Source organism: Paramisgurnus dabryanus, chromosome 5 (assembly GCF_030506205.2).
Source record: "Paramisgurnus dabryanus chromosome 5, PD_genome_1.1, whole genome shotgun sequence".
Lineage (NCBI taxonomy): Eukaryota > Metazoa > Chordata > Actinopteri > Cypriniformes > Cobitidae > Paramisgurnus > Paramisgurnus dabryanus.
This window is the reverse complement of record NC_133341.1, coordinates 26,400,458-26,423,862: the sequence shown is the minus strand read 5'-3', so window position 1 is coordinate 26,423,862 and position 23,405 is coordinate 26,400,458. Positions and strand designations below refer to the sequence as shown.

The following is a 23,405-nucleotide window of genomic DNA, read 5'->3' as shown; positions in this document are numbered from 1 at the left end:
TGTTGTTTTTAACACATGCGTTCTAAGAGTGTACGTTTATAAAAAATGACTTTGGTGAAAACAGAAATGATTGTGACTTCTATACGTCAATTAATCAATAAAATAAATAAATACCGTGTTTCTGCAACTCTGACAATATGTTTTGAGTTGTACATGCAGTTATCTTGTACTTGAGGCATAGTTTGAGGATTTTTTGGTGTACAGTACATAAGCTTTATTATGAATTTGTTCTAAGGAGCACTGAAATCAATATCTAGATTGGGTGAGCATAGCAAACTGGGGCTATGATATTAAATTGTCCATAAATTGCTATTTGAAAAGTGCTAAGAGGATCATGATGTCATCTATTGTAGTTCAACAGTTGCAGGTAAGGGCAATACAATAAAGAAGTGTCCATCTAAACAGTGGCCTGGATGTCTTACTAAGAGACGCATTCATTGACAGTCATTGTGGATTCCACATACTTTCATAGTGGCTTAAAGAACATGGCCTTTAAATGATTTAACTTTGACATTTAAATAAGCCAGAATAAAATAAATGTAGTGTATTCTTTCAGACCATCCATGAGCTCTAATCTTGTGTTCTTCTGTGCAATGCATAACATTTCTAAAACAGAAAGCAAACAATGGGAATCACAATGAACTTAAAAATTCTAAAACAAGGGTCCAACTGAAAACAATTAAAGCTAAAAGTGACAAAAACAAAATATGAGATAGTATCATCTCGGTCTGTACTCCTCTGGTACAGCAGGCAGGTTCCTTTTCTTCAGCTCTGTGTCCACAGTTTTAATGAGCTCATCAATGTTGGCACGCATTTCTGCCGTGTAAGGGTCGTATTCTAGCTTTCTCAGGCCAGAGCGTTTGAAGTTCCCGTCTTTTTGTCCTTCAACACACAACAAACGGTCCTCAGAAACCTCCAGACCCAAAAAGACGACCATCTTCTTTAAATGAGAGAAAAGGTCACGCTTTAAATCTTCAAAGTGCACCACGTGCACTTTCTTCCCATATTTCAGCCAGTCTTGCGTGTGGGACGCCCACCATGGAGCGTAGTTCCTCACAAACTCTGGCCACTCTGATTGAGAGAAAAGAGAGAGTGAGAGAGAGAGGGAGAGAGAAAAGAGAGAGTGAGAGAGAGAGGGAGAGAGGGAGAGAGAGAGAGAGAGAGAGAGAGAGAGAGAGAGAGAGAGAGAGAGAGAGAGAGGGGAAGAATTAATATTTACTTTATTTTAGATCAGGGTTTTTTTATTTTTTTTGTCAGCCAAACCCTCTTGACCTAAATTATTAACTTGAAGTACACCCATAAATTTTAAGTACATTTTTCTATATTTTAATGCCACATTTGTATGTTTTTAATTCAAAATCATTTCTTTCTCATTTGTTTAGAAGTTTTTATCAGTAATAGTTTACATTGTTATTGTTATTATTACATGTTACTGGACCTTCATCTGGTAAATTTCTTTTATTGGTGCATAAAATGTATTTGTCCATCTTGCTCAGTTTTATTGTAAAGTTGTGTAATGGTCATATGACATTCAGATTAAACAAATAAAATATTCATATTGTTGGTAAAGTGCTTTTTTAATAATTGATTTACATTTTTGGATGTAAATCTGATCTAATGATAATTGATAATTTTTTTCATGATGATATTTTTTTCAAATGCCCTACAATCCCCCCACAAACCCCAGTTTGGGAAACACTGTTTTATAGTATCATGCACACAAATGCATGAAATGTACTGCATGGTAAAACGCAGACACGGCTATTTCTGCAGAAATATAGAACAGTGTGTCAAGTTTAAAGGGACAGTACACTTTTTTGAAAATATGATCATTTTCCAGCTCCCCTAGAGTTAAACATTTGAGTTTTTACCATTTTGGAATCCATTCAGCTGATCTCGAAATGCCACATTGAAAGGGATAGTTCGGCCAAAAATGATATTAAACCCATGATTTACTCACCCCCAAGCTGTCCGAGTTGCATATGTCCATCGTTTTTCAGACAAACACATTTTCGGATATTTTATAAAATGTTTTAGATCTTTCAGTTGATTAAATGTAATGTTACAGGGTCCACCCATAGTCCACGACCTTCAAGTCCAAAAAAAGTGCGTCCATCCTTTACAAACTAAATCCAAACGGCTCCAGGATGATAAACAAAGGTCTTCTGAGGGTAATCCGCGCGGTGTTGTTGTAGAAATATCCATATTTAAAACTTTATTAACGGAAATACCTTCCGGTGGCACCGCCATCTTAGTTGCGTCTGCATTCAGGAGAGAGTATTAGCGTAGTGTACACACTTTTCTTAGAGACGTATGACAAATTCGGAGGGCGGGGGCACAGAGCAGCAGCAGAGTAGCCTCCGTAGGCTGCGTAAGCTCTCATCCTGAATGCGGACGCGACTAAGATGGCGGCGCTACCGGAAGGTAGTTATTTTCGTTAATAAAGTTTTAAATATGGATATTTCTACAACAACACCGCTCGGATTACCATCAGAAGACCTTTGTTTATCATCCTGGAGCCGTTTGGATTTAATTTGTGAAGGATGGACGCACTTTTTTTGGACTTGAAGGTCGTGGACTATGGGTGGACCCCATAACATTACATTTAATCAACTGAAAGATCTAAAACATTTTCTAAAATATCCGAAAATGTGTTTGTCTGGAAAACGATGGACATATGCAACTCGGACAGCTTGGGGGTGAGTAAATCATGGGTTTAATATCATTTTTGGCCGAACTATCTCTTTAATTTTCCGTCAGTCTTAGTAGTTTTAAATAGGAAAAATATCAAAAATCTTTGGGTATTTTTCAAGGCACGATGCTATCAAATGTTTATCTCTAGGGGAGCAGGAAAAAATTTTCTTTTTTTTTTTTTTAAGTAAAGTGTCCCTTTAATGGCCAATAGGATGCAAGGACCTAAGATCAGAAACTAAAAAATAAGCTGACATTTTGACACTTACTGGCAAATATATATAAAAAGAGACGCTTCTGGGGGTGTGATTGCCTTTGAGAGCTGTGAATCAAGAAATGCGTCAAAAAGACATCTATAATAAAACAACTATGATACTACCCCAAAATTACTGATGACTCTCTCTCTCACTCACTGACTCACTCACTTTCTTATAAATGTACTTCCTCAAACTTCACACTCTGACACAGTTTAAGCTGTCAACACTTAAGAAAAAAGCAATGACATATATCCAGAATCTGTGTTATTAAGTGAGAAAAACCTAATGTTCTTTTTGTTGAACTGTTTTATAAAGCCAATAATGCTCATATTCAGTCATAACAGTAAAACATTTGCATTGTGATGTTGCTGTCATGAATGAATATCAGCACGGCTGTGTTTCAATACGGGCAATGTGATATATTGCCATAATGCAAGTGTTACATTGTTATATCAAATATAAAACCAAAACAAACAATTCTCATGTTGATAACAAGAAGCCTGTAGCATCTACATCACTTCTCCATGGGAATATATTCAGAAGCAGAACAAGAGGAAGTCATTACTTAAAACTGGACTCTGTTGGGGTAAGAACAGCTTTGCATAATTTGTTTATTACAAACAAAAGTACTTCCAGCCCCGCCGCTCCCATAACGCGCATCACGCGCTGTGCGTGGGGCACCACGTGCTGAGAGGGCACCAAAAATAATAGCCTAATGAAAAAATGTATAATGCTGAAATTATTTCATTAGCCTATAGAAATGTTATTAGGCACTTTTTATCCATGTATATGTTACAAAAAAGGGGGAACGAGATAATAAAATTGCTCTAGTCTAGAAAGTATGCCCCCCAGCCTTTGATAGTCTGTGCCGGTTGATCGCGCGGGCGCCTGACGAAGTTTGACAGAGACCGTTTCTCAATCCGAAGGCTGCAGCCTCCAGAGGTCGCATTTCTAGGCTGCATACGTCATCAAAACGTTCTTATTTCGTAATATTAACGATTATAAAGTTGACTATTATTCTTAGTTAATCGTAAATTGTTGTAATATGCTTATGACTTGCTAATGTAATGTTCAGTTAACTGAAATAAACCAGGCTTGATGACGTATGCAGCCATGCGACCTCGCGCAGGCTGCAGCCTTTGGATTGAGAAACGGACAGTCAGTAGGCAACTTTTGGAAATGGCCCGAAAAGACAGCAGGAGTCAGGATCGGAAAAAATAAAAAAAGAAGAAACTGCGGGATGATGCCCGTGCATCACTTGCAGGTAAGTGCATCATGTTTAATCATTCCAAAATAAGGGAAATGCGCATGGGCTGCAGCTGCTGCTACTAGTAATGCGCCTCGAACTTGCTGTGCTGACATTAATGTTAGGAAACTATGTTGTTATAATTTATAATCTCAGTGCAAGCTAAATTGAGATTTTACTGTAAAACATTACCTATGCATATGCATTTTACAAATAACTGACGTCAGCTGTTACTATCTTTACTACGTTTCTTTAGATATTGAGCAGTAGTTTATTTTGTGGTTTATTATTTTGGTGGTTAAGACTTTCTCAGTAAAAGTTAATGTTAGCAGTCAGTGCACATGCTAGGCTAACAATTCCTGACTGTTAAATATATATAAATATAAAACGTCATTATGATATGAAGCAAACATTACTGTGACACTTAGTTCTCTGAATCATTGTTTTATTTAAGAATATTGATTATTCTTGTTTACTTATTGATGTTTATTAAATGTAATTTATTTAAAGTGACATTGTACTTGGGAAAATTATTTTGATAATTTAAGTTTGGTAATTTTTTTCTATTTTGCTATTCTATAAAAGTTTGCCCTTTCAAATGTGTAGCCTAATGTGTGTTGGCTAAAGCTGTGAAGATTTTACTTTCTGCTATTATGTTATATGTTTGGTAATAAAAAATTAAACTGGCAAAAATAAAGTTTTTTTTGTCAGGGTCGGGGTGGAGGGCATTAAAAATTGAATTATGCTTAGGGCACCAAAATGGCTAGCAGCGGCACTGAGTACTTCAATGAATTCAATTATTTCCATTTCCATTTCCAATGTCTATAATGGGAAGTTATAAAGGGAAATTTTCTTCATAAAACCACATAAGCCCCTGACTGTGGTACAGCAGCTGAGATCTGTGATCCTGAACCACAAAACCAGTCATAAGTTACACGGGCATATGTGTAGCAATAGCCAAAAATACATGGTATGGGTCCAAATAAAAGTTTTTTATTTTAAAGATCATTAGGATATTATGTAGCGATCATGTTTCATGTAGATACTTTGTATATTTCACAATGTAAATATTAAAGAAATTATCATTACTAATGTGTCTTTAAGATATCATTTGGACAACTTTCAAGGCTATTTTTCTTCTTATTGAGTTTTTTTGCACCCTCAGATTAGTTAGTATCTCAAATATTGTCCTATCCTTTAACATACATTAATGAAACACTTATTTATTAAATCTAAATTTAAAAAATCTCTACTAATGCATTCGCTCAAAGTTTTAGCAAAGTTTTTTTTTACTGTACACTCTCATAAAAAGGTACAATAAGGTACAAAAGTTGTCAATGGGGCAGTACTTTTTCAAAAAGTACACTTTTGTACCTTAAAAGTGCATACACAAGAGGTACACATCCGTACCAAAATTGTACATATTAGGACCCTTTTAAAAAGATACTGTCCCAGTGACAACTTTTTACCTTTTTTTCTGAAACAAAAACATCAAAGAAAACCCCAAAATAACATTTTAGTCTATGTTAATGTACAAAATAAATCTATACATTAGAACAGAAAAAAATCTAATTGTAACACCTGAGTTAAATGGAAATGAATGAAATGTTTAATTATAACCCATTATCTTGATGTTGACCTATTATAACCTCTGCTGTGCTCATGAATCACATGGTGGCTAAAATGAAAGCTATTCCGATGACCTATCTCTCACCTTTACCCCTCCAGTGAGCTTGAGAGGCAAATCCAATGTGGCCGCCATACTTTCGGTTAAATTCGGCCATGAGGGCTTTGTAAGGATTCCGGATCATGAGGATGCTGGAATCGAAGGCCTCGATCTCCTTCTTGCCGCTCTCGTGAGTTTTGATGCATATGGTTCTACCGCTGCGCCAGTGATCTCTTTCCCCTTTAAAACCTGCGTATGCAGATTTTTACATTAGCATTTATTCATTTAGCAGATGGTTTTATCCAAAGCAACTTACAAATGAGAAAGCATTAAAGGGACACTCCACTTTTTTAAAAATAGGCTCATTTTCAAGCTCCCCTAGAGTTAAACATTTGATTTTTACCTTTTTGGAATCCATTCAGCTGATCTTAGGTCTGGCTGTATCACTTTTAGCATACAGTAGCTTAGCATAATACATTGAATCTGATTAGATTAACTGCATCGCGCTAAAAAATAATCAAAGAGTTTCTATATTTTTCCTATTTAAAACTTGACACTTCTGTAGCTAATGACACTTTGCGATTGTCTAGGCAGATATGGCTAGGAACTATACTCTCATTCTGGCTCAAGGACTCAAGGACTTTGCTGCTGTAACATAGCTGCAAGAGGCGCAATGATATTACACAATGCCCGAAAAAAGTCCCCTGCTATTGAAAGTTAGTAAAGGGACTATTTTTGGCTGCTGCGTAATATCATTGCGCCTCCTGCAGCCATGTTACGTCAGCAAAGTCCTTGATTATTACATCAGAATTAGAGTATAGTTCCTAGCCATATCTGCCAAGAATATTGAGACTTTTAATTTTCTGTCAGTCTTGGTACACAATGTAACTACAGAAGAGTCAATTTTAAATAGGAAAAATATTGAAACACTTTGGGGTTTTTTAGCGCAATGCTAATGGTCTAATCAGATTCAATGGATTGTGCTAAGCTATGCTAAAAGTGGTAGTGTCAGACCTGAAGATCAGCTGAATTAATTCCAAAAAGGTAAAAATCTTAACTCTAGGGGAGCTGTAAAATGAGCATATTTTTAAAAAAATTTGTGTCCCTTTAACAATTTGTCGAAGGAGCCAACAGTAAATGTAGTCTACAAAGCTATGTTCACAAAAAGGACAAAGACAATATAACAGGGTTTCCCGCAGTTCTTTTCAGTTCGGGCGGCCCACCTAAGCTGGGATACCCTACCATCTTAACAAGGTCGTCTAAAAGAAATTAGCTGCACAAAAGGCCGTCAAGTGCATCTCGGAGAATAGTGTGGATGCGCTTCACACTGTCTAGAGGATAAAACATTTTATTCATTAATAATCTAGAATGTGTTAATTTTCTGTCATAGTTTCTTCAAAATTAAGTTTTATTTGAGTGTTTTAAATAAAATATTTTCATCATGACGTGTATGCCCCACCCCTTTGATTGCCACGCCCCCGGCCCGCCCACCTGCACAACCCTACCACCTTAACTAACAAATTTTCTGCGGGAAACCCTGTATAATATAGACAGAACTTTATCAAAGTGGCATTCACTCAAATTAACCTAACCTTTGTTGTACAGCGAACCATCAAAGTAGTAGCTCCCAGTGTAAAATCCTGTGGCCAGTTCAATAAGGTGACGGGCCCAGGTGTTCCCTGCTCCTGGGAAACTCGCTAGTGCAATCTGGTGCTTGGAACGAGTGGGTAGAAAGCGTCGGTCCATGCACCGATTATCTGTAAAGATAAAGCAGTATATTTGTAAAATCATGCAATGTCATAACCAACACGATGAGTTGATACAGTGGATCTGAGTTTGATCTATGGGTGACAAACAGGAGAGATCCAGTGTTATTTTTTATGTGCATTGGATTCAAACTAGTATTACTCAACAAATCTGACTATAATCCGAATTATTAATGGGACACCACTTTTTTTGAAAATATGCGTATTTCCAGCTCCCCTATTCATTCAGCTGATCTCCGGGTATGGCGCTACCACTTTTAGCATAGCTTAGCATAATCCATTGAATCTGATTAGACCATTAGCATCGTGCTCAAAAATCAACTCGAAAGAGTTTCGATATTTTTCGTACTGAATGGAATCCACTGAATGTTTAACTCTAGGGGAGCTGGAAAATTAGCATATTTTCAAAAAAGTAGAGTGTCCATTTAATTTTTGCAACCTTATAATTGTAAATAGGTGTAAGGTAAGGTTTTGAACACTAATCTCTTAATGTACTTGCTTCAAAACGATTTTTAATGGCCATTTAGATTTTGAACCACAGAGCAAAACTGACAAGAGGAATTAAGTTAAGTTTGTACTTTGATCTTAGTCTGGTCCATTCATTCATTTATTTTACAAAGTACAATTGATGACAATTGAAGTACAGATAATGTGCACAAGCTGCGCACAGCCCAATTTTTGTAGATTTATGCAGCATAGAATTAAACCAGGCATGCCACAAACATCCTGCATTAAAGCAAAAACACTACGCCCCCTGATGGCTAGCTGCAGTATAGGTCATAATCCACTTACTCCATGTAAACAAATGGGACGTGAGCCAAAAATCTAAATCAGATTAAACTTCAAATAGTTCTTTCTTATCAGGTAAATGTATTTTTAAGTATCTGTTTTTTTTATAGGTTTGGTTCAAGTTGGTTATTAGATTCTTTTAAAAGTGGTGTAAGGACTTGATTTGTGTGTTTGAGATTTAGTCAAATGGGGAAATGAACACGGCCTTGAAACGGTGGCTCCACTTCACAGTCACTACTGTGCAGACTGTGGTTCCAAGTGGCATTATCGGCAGAAGATGTCTAAATTTTGGATTAATTTATTTTTACAATGAAAGTCTATGGAGAAGTATTGTTATCTTTTTACAGTCTATGGACTGAACGCACTAATAGAAATGTTTTGTTTTTAGTGTGCATGTGTCAAAAACAACCTTCCAGATTTATGGTGAATAGAGTAAATTCAGAAAGGCCTAAAACATCACATTTTTGTCTTTTTAATCTAGGGTGACCATATGTGCCATTCTTCTCGGACGCGTCCTGGCCAGGATTTCGGTGTGTCTTCCGGAAGTCATATTTGTTGACCGCATACGCCATTCCGTTAAAAACATAAGACATACAATTGTAATTTCATTCTTACCTTAAAATATAACGGTTGCTTTTTTGTAATAATAATAATAATAATCCTCTATGATGTATGCGGTCAACAAATACGACTTCCGGAAGACGCACCCGAAATCCTGGCCAGGACGCGTCCGGGAAGAATGGCATGTATGGTCACCCTATTTAAGCAAATGCAAAAATTACAGATTAATGCAACCCTGAGTATTCCTCTTAATGACCTTTTCTTAAGCAAAAAGATTATGATGAGACAATGTGAAACAAATATTCTACCGTCCTAAAAGAAGAACTGCATAACCCACAACATGAATCAGCAGAAAAACATTTTCCATATTTGCCCAAATGTCAATCTGTAGCAACAGTTCGCCTCTTGCCTAAAATACACAATGAAGCCCTATCAGGCCCAGCAAGGTCCTAAAATATTAAAATACAGAAGTTTCGGCTTCAAAATTATAGAGTGATAATCTACAGGGTACGTGAGTGCCTTTGTGTGGCCTGCATAAAAACGATTGCATTTATTGAAGCCATTTGCAGATCTGTAAATACATGACAACTAGATTTAGTGGCATCTCCATGCAGTTTAGGATGCAACATTACCTTGTCACCAAGCAGACAAAGTTTTGTAAGATGCATAGAAGTAGCATGATCTAGCAGATGTGGTCAAACTGAAGATGAAATGATAAGGAACCACAAGCGTACAGTAGCATGCACACATACATTATTGTGCTAACAAACTTAGATTCTGAAACTTGATTCTGATTGTACAATACAGTATTCTGTGGATTTTTAAAAGAGCATAATTATCACTAAACTGTAATTTAACCTCTGTTATATAATCATTTTAAGTCAAATATATGTTACATTTTAACATCAGGAAGTATTCAGACACCATTCATTTTTTCAATTTTGTTATGTTGCAGCCTCATACAATCATTTAAATTCATCTATTTTCTCAATAATCTACACGCACGACCCCTAAAGTGAAAACAGAGAAGTAGAATTTTGGCAAAAAAATAAAAAACTTAAAAGGACAAATTTTCCAGCTCCTGTAGAGTTAAACATCTGAGTTTTACAGTTTTAGGATTTATTCAGCTGATTTCCGGGTCTGAATAAATCTTTTAGCATAGCTTAGCATAATCCATTGAATCTGATTAGACCGTTAGTATCACGCTCAAAAATGACCAAAGAATTTCAATATTTTTCCTATTTAAAACTTGACTCTTCTGTAGTTACATCGTGTACTAAGAACGACAGAAAACTAAAAGTTGCGACTTTCTAGGCAGATATGGCTAGGAACTATACTCTCATTCTGGCGTAATAATCAAGGACTTTGCTGTCGTACCATGGCTGCAGAAGGCGCAATGATATTACACAGTGCCTGAAAATAGTCCCCTGCTATTAAAAGTTACCAAGGGGACTATTTTCAGGCGCTGCGTAATATAAATTCGGTCATTTTTGAGCGTGATGCTAATGGTCTAATCAGATTCAATGGATTATGCTAAGCTATTCTAAAAATGGGACCGCCAGACCCAGAGATCGGCTGAATGGATTCCAAAACAGTAAAACTCAAATGTTTAACTCTAGGGGAGCTGGAAAATAAGCATATTTTCAAAAAAGTGGAGTGTCCCTTTAAATGTAATGTGTTATTTTAGTTTATTTTTTAATAAACTTACAGACATTTCTAAATTCTGTTTTCACTTTGTCATTCTGAGGTACTGAGTGTAGATTAATTTAAAAAACTAGAAATGAACTTTCATGATGAACTTAAATTGTTGAAGTAAAAATTAAGGAAGTGAATATTTTTTGAATACATTGTGTTTATTTATTTTGTGATCCGTTTCAGAGCTGCAGGTTTTTGATCTTCCAAATTGACCCGACGTGTGACAATTTTTTCTAGTCCTAACATGTCATCATATTGTGTCTGTGTGTTAGAATAACCATGCTGCTTTAGTCCAAACAAGTGAACATTACCCTGAACTTGTGTCTGGTACACTACAAAGTAGTCATTGTTCCCACAGCTCTCGAAATCTTCTCCGGCACAGCGCTGCACGCACAGTTCCTCGTCCTCACGCTCGTGTAGTGTGAAAAGAGGAGTGGGAAACCCACAGTGACATTTTTTTCCAGCCAAAGCAGCCAGAGTGAATTCCTACAATGCACAGAGGAAGACATTTATAGAGTCTGACAGACTAATATGCAAAAACATCTGTGTGAAAGACATCAGACTTGCATGCATTATGCAAGCAATGCTTACTTTCTCTGTGCACATGTCTACACACTTATCCACTGACATGTTTTGAATGACGGCACTAGCAGGAAGTGCCAGGGTGACATTGTCTGGCCTCTTGAAGCATCCTTTGAAGATGGCGCTCCCATCTAAATAACAAAATAAATAGATAGGTGTTGTGGTTATATTTTAAGCTTTCTCTGAAGAAAAATGCACATGCAGATACCTGCAAAGAGATGGTGAAAACCTCACCATTACAATGCTGCGTTGGATGGTTTGTGTTTAGGTGTTAAAGTGTTCCTTTGCTATTGCTACGGCAACTACTGTGTGGTTTTCACTGGTTACTAGGGGATTTCTATGCAACCTTTATGATATTTTAGATGCTCGCTACATAGTTGGTGATGGTGAGAGATTTGTTTGACCCAAAGAGTCCATCAATAATTGTCTAATATATTCCGGTCCCTAGATATGGCTCGTTCTTTTAATAGGATTCATTAGAATTTATAAACATGGCCATTTGGAAAAGGAACTGTTTTCAATCAAAAGTCCAAAAATAAAATAAAAGCCAAAAAAGCCGACTAAATGCATCACAATAAAGGAAACATTTAATGCAAACCTTTGTGACCCTAACGATAAGTCATAGCAATCCCTGCGTGCATTGTTTATGCACTTAACCTCTCTTTGACGCACACAGACATCCTGTCACATGAAGAAAGTGCTTATTCAGGACGCAAATGGAATGTCACAAGTTCTTGTTTGTGCTGTTTTTCATCAATAAAGGAACACGAGGCATGCATATATACCAACCATAAAAACAAAGTTATAATGCATATAAACACACAAATTCATGACAATGCGAAACATTTTGCCAAGTGGGGTTTTTCTCTGGAACAAACAAATTATCTACGAAAATAGTAATAGTATACAAGCAAAGTGGCATAGATACCAAAAACCTTTTTTATATCTCTTTTTTAAAGTCCCCCCTCCCCATGTCTTTTGGAAATAATGACTTAAATTTACAGATTATCTGTTAAGCAATAAATGTGATATTTTGTTTGAATGCAGTAGGAAGCAACAATTGTAGCTGATCACGCAAAATGACAATTTTAAGCCGTAGCAGAATCCAAGCTGTATGGAGAAGTCTTCCGAAAAAAGCAACTATTTAATAGTCTGGCCTTTATCTGACAATACTGCTGGGGCTACAGAATATTAAGCTAACAAGATTACATTTGTGTCCCCTTTCCACATTTTAGATCATCCTAATGTTTTTTAAAGCGATAATTCAGCCAAATGAAGTGTTTGGTTCCAAAACGTTGTATGGTTGTATCTGGTCAGTATTAAAAAGTCAATTATTAATTTCATGCAAAATCCGATATCCGCTGTGTTATTCTGTCATCTTTTCTTGACAAACCATCGACAGACCAGCGACAAACGCCAGTCCTCATTTTCTGCAGAATGCAATAAATACGCTTAACCAATCACAGCACACCATTGCATACATTGTAAACAACAATGGCTGCGCTTTGAATTCACACAGAAGTTCCTAGTTTTCCTCAGTTGTACTTCGTGATCAACAAACAAAAACAAAATAGTAATTTTGATGGCATTGATAAACCTGTGGTGGTTTTCTGTGACGGGGAACAAATGTAAGCCAGCAAAATTTTATAATTTACGTGAGAGGCACTCCGACAAAGGAAAAATGTCGGCTGTTGCTTGTTCTCCTGACAGCATCAAGTTTCTGTCATGCTAACACATTGACCCCAGGGGATCTTATGAAAAACTTTCCATTATTTTACTCGAAGTCAACAAAAATCAAGCAGGACCAAAACATTTTACAGCCGACTGCTGTCAAAAAAGTTCAGCGACAACGTCCCAAGGATGACAGCAGCAATGACAGTGTTTCAAATATATATATATTTTTTTAAGTGTATACCACTAGTCAACTAAATGAATATAACATGGCAAAGATGAATGCACATTAATATACTGATTCAATAGATTTATAGCATTTAAAAAAAAACTGGATTTATTGCATTTTGCGGAAGGAATAATAAATTTTTACAATAAATCTTTAAATATGAAATTATGGATTTGAATTTTTAATGTTATTATAACCTAAAGATGCTATGTAAAAGTTTGTAACAGAAAATAGTGGTTTTCATTTTGTTACTTTCTTGGTTTATAAAACACATATTTACCCAAGTTCGTCAAAATAGATTTATTGAGTTTTGGAACCAAACTCTTCAAATATCAAAATTAACCCATGATGTATTCACCTCCAAAACAATCCAAGATACATATGTCCATCATCCTTCAGACAAAACCATTTGGAGTTATTTAAGTAAATGCTCTTGCTTTTCCAAGCTTATAATTGGAGAAAACAGGGATCAGGGAAAAACTTCTGACTTTGAAGCACAAAAAGTGCATCCATCCTTCACAGAAGTAATCCACACGGCTCCAATGGGTTAATAAAGGTCTTTTGTGGGTAATCTGTGCAATACTGTAAGTAAAATATCCATATTTTAAACTTTACAAAATCACATCGATTACCAAAGACCTTTATAACCCATTGGAGCCGTGTGGATTACCTTTGTAAAGAATGAATGCACTTTTGGGGGGTTTAAAGACAGAAGGTGTTCCCTGATCCCTGTTTTCTCTAGTTTTTTACTAAAATAACTCCAAAGATGATGGACATTTGTATCTTGGATTGTTTGAAGGTGAGTAAATCATGGGGTAATTTTGATATTTGGTTGGAGTATCGCTTTAAGTATTCAAAATATATGTGTGTGTGTAAGAGTGCTCACATCTTCGGGCAGACTCCTGGCTCAGCTCAAGTCTGTAAATGGAGAGGCGATTCGGTCCTCCACAAAGGTTGCTCGTCTCCCCTTTACACTTCATATTACAGTCGCTCTCTGACACATTGGGCGCTTGGATCTTGTGACCGCAGTAGCACTCTGCTCCAAACTCCAGGCCAGCATAAAGATAACCCCTGTTTACAAAGGATAAAGATAGGAAAACTTCAACAACCTGACCTGGCAATTAATACATAGGGTCCAATAAGCTGAGCCTTGGTGCTCATGCAAGCTGCGCAAGTTTAAGTCCTGTTTTAAGTCCAGAAATAAAATACTGTAGTGCTAAAGTAATAGTTCACCCCCCAAAAAAATTCTGTCATCATTTACTCACCCTCATGTTGTTCTAAACCTGTATAAATGTCTTTGTTCTGCTGAACACAAAGGAAGAAATTTGGTCTTAAGTGATAAGACACACCCAAACATGGCCACTGACACATGAACCATACTTATTTATCAAGTACACTAAGTGGTTTTGACACATCGGACAACAGTGTGTTTGTTTCTCACTTAATACAAAGTGAAAAACTCCCTTGTTTACAGTATGTGGATGCACTGTGTCTACACTTTATACAGTAATGATTTTGCACTTTTAATAAAGTAGAAGTTCAGGCTCCAGACTGCGAGTAAATAGTCGCATTTTGCACTTCGTAATATCATTGCACCTCCTGCAGCCATGTTAACGGCAACAAAGTCCTTGATTATTACGCCAGAATGAGAGTTTAGTTTCTAGCCATATCGGCCTAGAAAATCGCAACTTTTGTCGGTCTTAGTACACGATGTAACTACAGAGGAGTCATGTTTTAAAGCAACACTATGTAGTTTCCATGTAAAAATGACTTACAGCTCCCCCATTTGGTTGAATAGCGCAACAGTGCCTGGTATCAGACACTCTTCTGCAGGCAGGGGGAGGGGCGGGGCTGTGTGCTCTACCCTCCACCGCCACTTTCAGAGTGTGCTTGTAGCAGCTAGGAGGCTGCTCAGGTTGCAGCAACAGTACAATTTGTCCAGTTAAAAGTTGTTCTATCACAGAAATAATTTTAGAGACATTATTTAAAGGTAAAAAAACTACATAGTGTTGCTTTAAATAGGAAAAATATTTGAAAGTCTTTGGTTATTTTTTAGCGCGATGCTAATGGTCTAATCAGATCCAATGGATTATGCTAAGCTATGCTAAAAGTGGTAGCGCCAGATCCGGAGATCAGCTGAATGGATTCCAAGACGGTAAAAATCAAATGTTTAACTCTAGGGGAGCTGGAAAATGAGTATATTTTTAAAAAAAGTGGAGTGTCTCTTTAACCCTGAACGCAAGGCTGGTCTGAAGCTTGGCCAACATTTACACCTGGTATTTAATTCGGTCTCTCTTGTCCACTTTCGGACGCTTCTGCCCTAATAACTTTGAGAGGTGGTCTGTGGAGACTGTGGGTGAGTCCCTGCTGTCATTTAAACGCGAGCGGGAGAAATGATGGGTTTAAATTGCCCGCACACTAATATTATGTCAGAGTCCGTTGCTTGTCTTGTAAGTAAACATGCTGAACAGTGTTTTGTACATGTATATGTAAAAGCTTTCTCTGATATTTCTTCACAATTGATGAAATAAGATCACGCAACTTCCACACGCTTGCAAAATGAAACTAATTAAGACGCGGAGATCAGCCACTTTAGTTTTATGAATGAAAGCCTAAAGATAGCGCTGTACACTGTGTGTTCACACTAGAAGTCTGAAAATATGTAAAACATCGTGTTAAATACCTCAGATTAGATAAATATGTGTAGAGAAGGCGGTCTCGTGTGGCTGTTCAAACACATTCGACCACATGCGCATCTACACCACAAAAACAAAAACCAAATTACAAGTCCTGGCCAAATTATATATTCAGAATGCCTTTTTAACATAAGAATTTGATTTCTTTACTTAAAGTCGCCATGAAACGGAAGTAGCGATTGCCTTATTTTCCCCGTGGTGACGTATATCCGAATGAAACGGCTTTTGAGATGAAATAAGGCAGGGCTGGATTTGAATTTGTCCATCGAGATCTGATTGGATCGTTTGAATTTGGGTCGTGTTGCTAATTGCTAATCACTGCGATCTTCTCCCGGACCCCGCCCACCTGCCATACTTTTGACCGGAAGTGAAGAGAGATCGTTTTGAGGAGGGGAGGAGATTTGCATTTTTGATTAAAGATTATGAGCACACACGAATTTTTAAAAAATAATGAAGCTCACAGATAAGTCATTTGTTAATAATACCACACTATTAAAAATACATATATAGTTTTTCATTTCAATTTCATTGCGACTTTAAGTCTGTGTTAAAGTAGCCTAAAGCTTTTACAACAAAGTAAGAAAGGTTGATGGCAAGTTTCATGGTTTACAGAGAGCCAAATGTATGTTAAGAGTATGGTAAAGTTTACAATAAAAATGTATATAAAGAAGAAAATTATCTGTATTTGTAATGAATTTATTAACATATTAAACATGCTTTAGTGTTTCTTTTTTGTCTTTACACCATCCAGTGACTGGTGCCACCAAGTTGTACAGCTGGTGGCACTGGGCCTCAATTTAGTGGCACTAGTGCCACCCCTCTCAGATGTTAGTCTGGAGCCCTGAGTGACTCACAGGGACTCTCCTTTTAGTCTGACATGGGTCGTGTCTGGGGTCGGATTTTCACAGGTACTTTTTTGTTTTTACTCTACTCTCCCACAAATAAAGGTCAAAAATGAAGGGGGCGATCATGCCACCTTTGCATTTCACCGCAAACGAAAGTTTGGTGAACCGTAATGTGTACATTTGCATGATGGAAAACATGTAACAGTAAAATTATAGCAAGCTTGTGGTTAAATTCAAAGAGCACTAACTTCGAAACCCAGTCTGAACTGGGTCCTGTCCTGATTTTACCGCCACTTTCTTGTTTTTACTCAACTAACCCACAAATGAAGGTCAAAAATGAAGGGGCGGTCAAGCTACCTTTGCATTTCGCCGCAAACAAAAGTTTAGTGAACACTGATTTGTGCATTTGATAAGAAAACGTGAAACAGGAAAACAGTGAGCTTGTGGAAAAGCACAAACTTCGAACTTTAGAAATTGTACATTTTCACATAGATTTTTTATAATAAGCAGTATTATTTGATAAAACATGATCTCATATCCTGTTTGTTGCAGTTCGAGTCTGAAACCAGAACCCTGCTGACAATGTCTGATTCTGTATGTTTGGACACTTTGTTCAGTTGTCAATAAGATCCCTCTTCCTGTTAACTGAGTGGTTCTTGTGTACTTTGTGCCACAAGCAGCACTACACAAGCACTTTTGGCCACAGTTAAAGGTCTGACTATGCAAGACTGCGGAGCCTGTGGATAACTGTCATTTGAAACTGACCCGGAGACAGTTATTCGTGACAATTTTGACAACTTGAGTAAAATAGGGCAGTAAAAGTCTGTCTGTTAGTGGCCGGCTCATGCTTTTTGAGGATAATAGGTTTGGCTTCCTCTCATAATCTCCTCAATAGTTTTATTTGTCAGACCTTTTGAACTTCTGTGTGGGCTCCCAGCACAGAGAGCAGATAGTGTTTACTTCCTCTGAACTCCCTCCATACATCTCTTCCCTTCAATTTAGATAAGATTTTCTGTTTTGTTATACCCATCCACCCTAGCATCCCAAACCTCCCACACCCATTTCCTCTCTCTGCATTATTATTGAGTGAATTAGGGTTATGCAATAGACCAGGGGTTCTTAAAGTGTGGTCCGGGAGCCCCTGGTGGTCCGCAATCCTAAACCAGGAGGTTCGCAAAGAATTTTGTTATAAACAGAATTACACAATTGTGCAGTATTATTAAAAAAGCATATTTACTCATGAGGACCATATACAAACTATGCTGTTGACCTTATAAAAGCTACGATTTTTAAGTAATAAAGTAAAAAAGTATACATTTTGAGTCAAAATTATGGGGCTACCTTCTGATCTCTCTGATGAAGCAAATACGGAAGTGACTTAAACTGCAATTCAACAACTGGCCGCTAGAGGCATACTCCAAAAGAGAGTCAATTCACAATTCAATTGTAACTCCTCTGTTTAAATTAAATTAAGCTTTAAAGTTCTGCATAATTAAGGGCGTGGCCACTTGAGTGAGGGGTGAACAGCCACTGTGGTCACTAGAATTGTGCTAGCCGGGCGTGGTTTCAGCAACCAGACACCTCAGCTTCCCCCACGTCCCGCCTCTTTACCCATTTTCGGACAACTGCGAGTGATGCGCGATGACGCGCGGCCAAGATGGCGACGGCAGGCAACGCCTACTTTAAGCTTTAAAAATGATCTTCACAAACCAATGGGTGACGTCATGGACCCTACGTCCATATTTTTTTACAGTCTATGGTAGGGATGCACCGATACCGATACTGGTATCGGGTATCGGCCTCGATACCACATTTTTTAAAGTACTCGTACTCGTTAAAAGTCCCCCGATACCTGGAATCGATACCACTGTCTGAGAAATGTCTATGTTTGGGCGGCATGTAAGGGGTTAATGCCTCGTGTTGTCCAAAGAGGCAGAGTTTACAACAAACTGGAAAACTAGTCCTTTGTTTTTTTGTTAAATTATATGACTACAGCTGTTACCTGTAAATTTAAATCATGTTTTTTTATTAAGTACTCAGTATCGGTATCGGCAAGTACTGAAATGCAAGTACTCGTACTAGTACTCGTATTCCAAAAAAGTGGTATCGGTGCATCCCTAGTCTATGGTTTACACGGCCATCCGATCTGTGCGACATTTTGGCAAAAAAAAAAATCGCAATTGGGTCACATTTCGCTGAAAGTGTAAACAAGGCCTAACTGGAAGGCGGGACCTCCGTTACCAGAGCGCCCAAACTGAGCATTGCATTTCACCCTAGCAGTGCTCAATTTTGTTATATACAATTTCTCGGTGTAGTTTATCTTTAAGTCTGGAATCTGAAGAGTGATGAAAAACTGAAGTGCATGATGGTAACATAAAAACAGGGCTGCCAATCCTCACGCATTCAGCTTAAGACCGCAATTGACCCTATTCTCACACTCTGACGCCACACATGCATTTTCTCACGCAGGCTCGTGCCCAACATTTACATTTCCGTGGTGTTTAGTAATTGCCTAATATCCCTAACTGTAAATACTGTTTCTCTTTCTCTATCTGGCCAGCCTTAATAGCAGATCAAAATGCTTGTCAAAATGATGCGATGGCCAATGAAAGCAAAGAAAATTGAGTTATTGTTTACAGAAGCCGGAGCGTGAACTACAAACTACAGGTCTGTCTGCGCAATGCTTTAGGTTGTACAAGCCTGTATGATGTTTGCTGTGAAAGTTTTCAATAAAAGAGAGTAAAAACGATTTGCTATTTGAAATCTATAAACAATAATATATTTATATATGTACATTATATGTTGCTTAAGTTTAATTCAGAGTACTTCTTTTATGCTTCTCCTCTTTCTCAGTGGATGAACTGAATCAAATCTGCTGTCATCTGCAGTTGTGTACATTTTATAGAAACCAGCATTCATTAGATTTTAAAGAGCACCTATTGTCCGATTCACGTTTTAACATTTCCTTTGGTGTGTATTAGTACATGTTAAAGATATGCAAGGTACAAACCCCAAAGTAAACAATGACACAAGTTATCGTTTCCAATGTAAATCTCTTTTCTTGGACTAAAACAAACACATGGATTGTAGGCAACAGTTTACTTCCTGGGATTGGTGATGTAGACAAGACCGACATTATCATTATTCCTCCCACTTTGGAATCACAGCCTGTAAGTTAACTCCTGTTAGCATTGCATTGTGAACGAATCTTTCAAACATGATAAGGAGCATCACATTTCCGGCTGATGTCAGAGGTATTCAGACCAATCACAACGTACAGATTAGCTGGCCAATCAGGGACACAGAGCTTTTCAAATCCGTGCATTCAGGAAGAAAGCGAAATCTGAAGCTACAAAAATGTACGGTATATAAAAAATGATGTGTTTTTTAACCATAAACCACACAACCACATTAAATACACAAAATACAGTTTTTTTAGCAATGAAATAGGTGCACTTTAAGAACTTTTTGGGCCCTTTTATCAGGAGAAAAATTATAATAGAATGGGATAAAATAATAATCTAACTGGATTTGTATTTTAAACCTTTTTTCCACAGACTTTTCCAACAATTCAACAAAGAAATAGCTAAAAATCCACACTGTTATCAAATAAGTTGTTTGGCAAATGCCTACATTAGTAAAGAACGTCTATAATAATTGTAGTCTTTAATAATTATTTAGTAAATAATAATAATTTAACAACCAACCCAAGTTTCCAACCTTCTATTCACCCCTAACACCCCTCCCTCCAGTTAATCTCACTCCAAGCTGAACTCAAAAGTTGGCAGCCCTGATAAAAACATATTCTCAGAAATGAGAGACTGTAAGTTTTGAATGCTTATATTTTCTAAAAGCGAATTTGTCAATGTTTTGAAACACATTACTTGATTCTAGATATCCATGAGATAAAAACGACTATACTAGAAGCCAAAAAGGCCTTTTATGATTTCATGAAAACTTTAAAAGAAAGCAGGCTGTATTAGAGGAACTGATTAAAAGGGAAGGAAACGTAAGTGGAAACAAGATAAAGAGAGAACATAACATAAAGTTCCAGAAAATGCCAATTTTTTTGGAAAGATTAAAATGACTCCTAAATGTCCTAAATGTTGTGACTGAATTCGAATCTGAAACCTTTTACCGTACTGTTTATATCAAATATTAGAGCAACAAGACTAACGCGAAGAATAGCATTAGTATATTAAGTGTAAGTAGTATGACTCATCAACCCAGCTCAAGCGATTACATCTGCGTGACTCACTCACTGTATGTGTTCACTTGCGCATGAGTCTGCGTGGGTATCGTTTTGTATATTCGTGCACGTTGAGATTAAATTGTAACCAGATTTACCTCTCAGCACAGTTGTCCTGGCAACGGAAGACAGTCATTTTTTTGTAGTCGAAGAAGGACACGCCCCTGAGCGCGCGCTTCTGCGTGTCATCCACGTAGCAGCCGATGTATTTTGCTAAAAGGAGAAAGACATTAAAACATTAATGGTACCTCGTTTATAATTAATACATCTTAATAATATATTTTTATATAAAATCTTTGTTATAATATTAATAAATCATGCACAAATCATTTTAAAATGCTTCTTTGAAATAAGTTTCTTCTACAGTGACCTTTGACAGACGCACAGCGTTCAACATTACACACAGACATTTCTAATGTTGATAAACAGCGCATTCTAGTGGATATAAGTGAAATTACATTTAATAAGCATTGTTTGGCTTTACTACTGCTTTTTAACTCTAGTAATTAACTAGTAAATCTAGTAAACAAAATTATAAAAGTGTATGTTTGTGAGAGAGATAAAACAATGCTTTGTCCTGGATGGAATTTTTTAAATATTCATATAGATGCAAAGTATCAAATTGATCAAGACATTTTATTAATGCTAACACATAGGAAGTTTCTCTGTTCACTTAAGTCTATGCAATATATGCTCATGGTTACCACAGAAAAAAATAAACTACACATAGTTTTCAGGAATTATGTTTGGCCATTAAGTTTGTTATAGCGAAATAAAGTGCTTCAAAATAATTCCTTAAGGTAATAAATGTCATTATATCTTCCTTTGAAAATAACTTAAATATCAAACTACAAGCTAACTCATACCTGTATACATCATGTGATGTAAAATATTATAAAACATACCATTTGGATACGGTTCTCTGAAAATCACTGTTCTTTATCAAATTTACAGTCTGATGCACTTTTATTTGCCCCATCAATTTGATCTATTGTGACACACAAACACAAACTAAAATCCCTAAAATGCATTCTTTCACCATAATCTCATATCTCCCCATTAGGATTTAATGTATTGAAGTTGAGATGGGCTTCAGAAGGGGGGTTAATGTGTCTTGTTCACACACAAACCGGTAACATTATGGTAATTGCAAATCGTATAAAAAGCATCGAGCAGGATCACAAACTGTGAGTTAATCGTTTTGGCAGGCACGGAGGGCAGGCTCACAAATCTGCTTTATCAACAAGTCAGGCTCCACTCACTCAACATTGTATTGGCATTTTGTGAAGCAGCTAAGTGCAAGGATGAAAATCTCGCTCACAGCACGACTACAGAGATAATGATGCTGTGCTAAACCTTACATAGTGCGGCCTTCTGTGCTAAGCGATGTATGAAAGATAATGAATGGGGATGTTTTCACAGCTATTGATCACACAAGGGTTCTCAAATTTGAATGCATCATGGGCTATAAAACATCTACAACAACACTCAAATTTAATGTACAAGTGTTTATTTTGAACCCCAAGTGTGTTTGATTTTAAATTTGTTCCAGTGTCCAGAAGGGGGCAGAGTTGAGACATGATCTATGTAAGGCTGACAAAGTGTATTGACCTGCAAACATTTTCCTCATATTCCCTCTCTCTCTTTCTTGTGTGGATGCGTTTGTTTGTGTGCATAGCCATATGAATTTGGCATATCAGATTAATCAAAAAACTTTTATAAATACATATATTATGACAAATGTTCTTTGAGGAACTCGAGTGGTTTTCCTATGGCATCCCTTTGAGGAACCTTTTAAGCACCTTTATTTTTAAGTACCTTTATATTAGAGTGTATGTCATCATGGTCTGTTCTTTCTCTAAATGCTTGAGTTCATAAAAGAAAAAGCATCAAAGTCCCGCATGGTCACTAGTCACCCCCATTTGATGCTATTGGTACTGCAGATATTGTACAAAGAATGATATTGCAGGTCTGAGGATGCCTTCCTGTCTTCATAAAACAGATTAGATGTGCTTTTGTTAAAACCCTACAGATAAAATTTCATAATTATATCATCAGTTTCCTCCTCAGAGGACAGTATGACTGTCCAAAGTAAATCATGGTGACTTTTACTATGCCTCGGAGGGATACGGTTGTGAACCATCTGTTACTTTTAAACCTCAATATGGACAAAGGTAATGACCCGAGATTTACACAATCCACTAATTGGCTTTCATTTACCTTTTTGTGTGAACTATAGGGATTACCATATGGAGCCATAGTGAGTTTACACTTTAAGAAAGGATGTGTAAATTTTTTTGTTATAACACATTAGAGGCCAGATTTACTAAACGGGGCAAATTAGCGTGTGACCGCAATTCCAAAAAAAACGCAGATGGAAGTGGTAATATCTGTGTATTATTTACTAAAAAGGCCCAAATAAAATAGCACAGGCGCAACAGCTGATTTCCATAATGACCAAT

The 23,405-nt window shown here is 37.0% G+C and overlaps 1 protein-coding gene across 2 annotated transcripts in view; it reads right to left on the bottom strand.

The window, feature by feature from the left end:
• Positions 1-713: 713 nt before the first annotated feature.
• wscd2 (WSC domain containing 2) overlaps positions 714-23,405 on the bottom strand; it is a 57,458-nt gene continuing 34,766 nt past the window's right edge. For both annotated transcript variants that reach the window (XM_065250704.2, XM_065250705.2), the window contains exons 4-10: positions 21,042-21,156; positions 14,040-14,224; positions 11,263-11,384; positions 10,983-11,157; positions 7,453-7,617; positions 5,909-6,109; positions 714-1,071 (exon numbers count right to left, since the gene is read on the bottom strand). In XM_065250704.2, the coding sequence (XP_065106776.2) occupies positions 719-1,071; positions 5,909-6,109; positions 7,453-7,617; positions 10,983-11,157; positions 11,263-11,384; positions 14,040-14,224; positions 21,042-21,156 (1,316 nt within the window). In that variant the 3' untranslated portion in view covers positions 714-718. The remainder of the gene's footprint in view (positions 1,072-5,908; positions 6,110-7,452; positions 7,618-10,982; positions 11,158-11,262; positions 11,385-14,039; positions 14,225-21,041; positions 21,157-23,405) is intronic.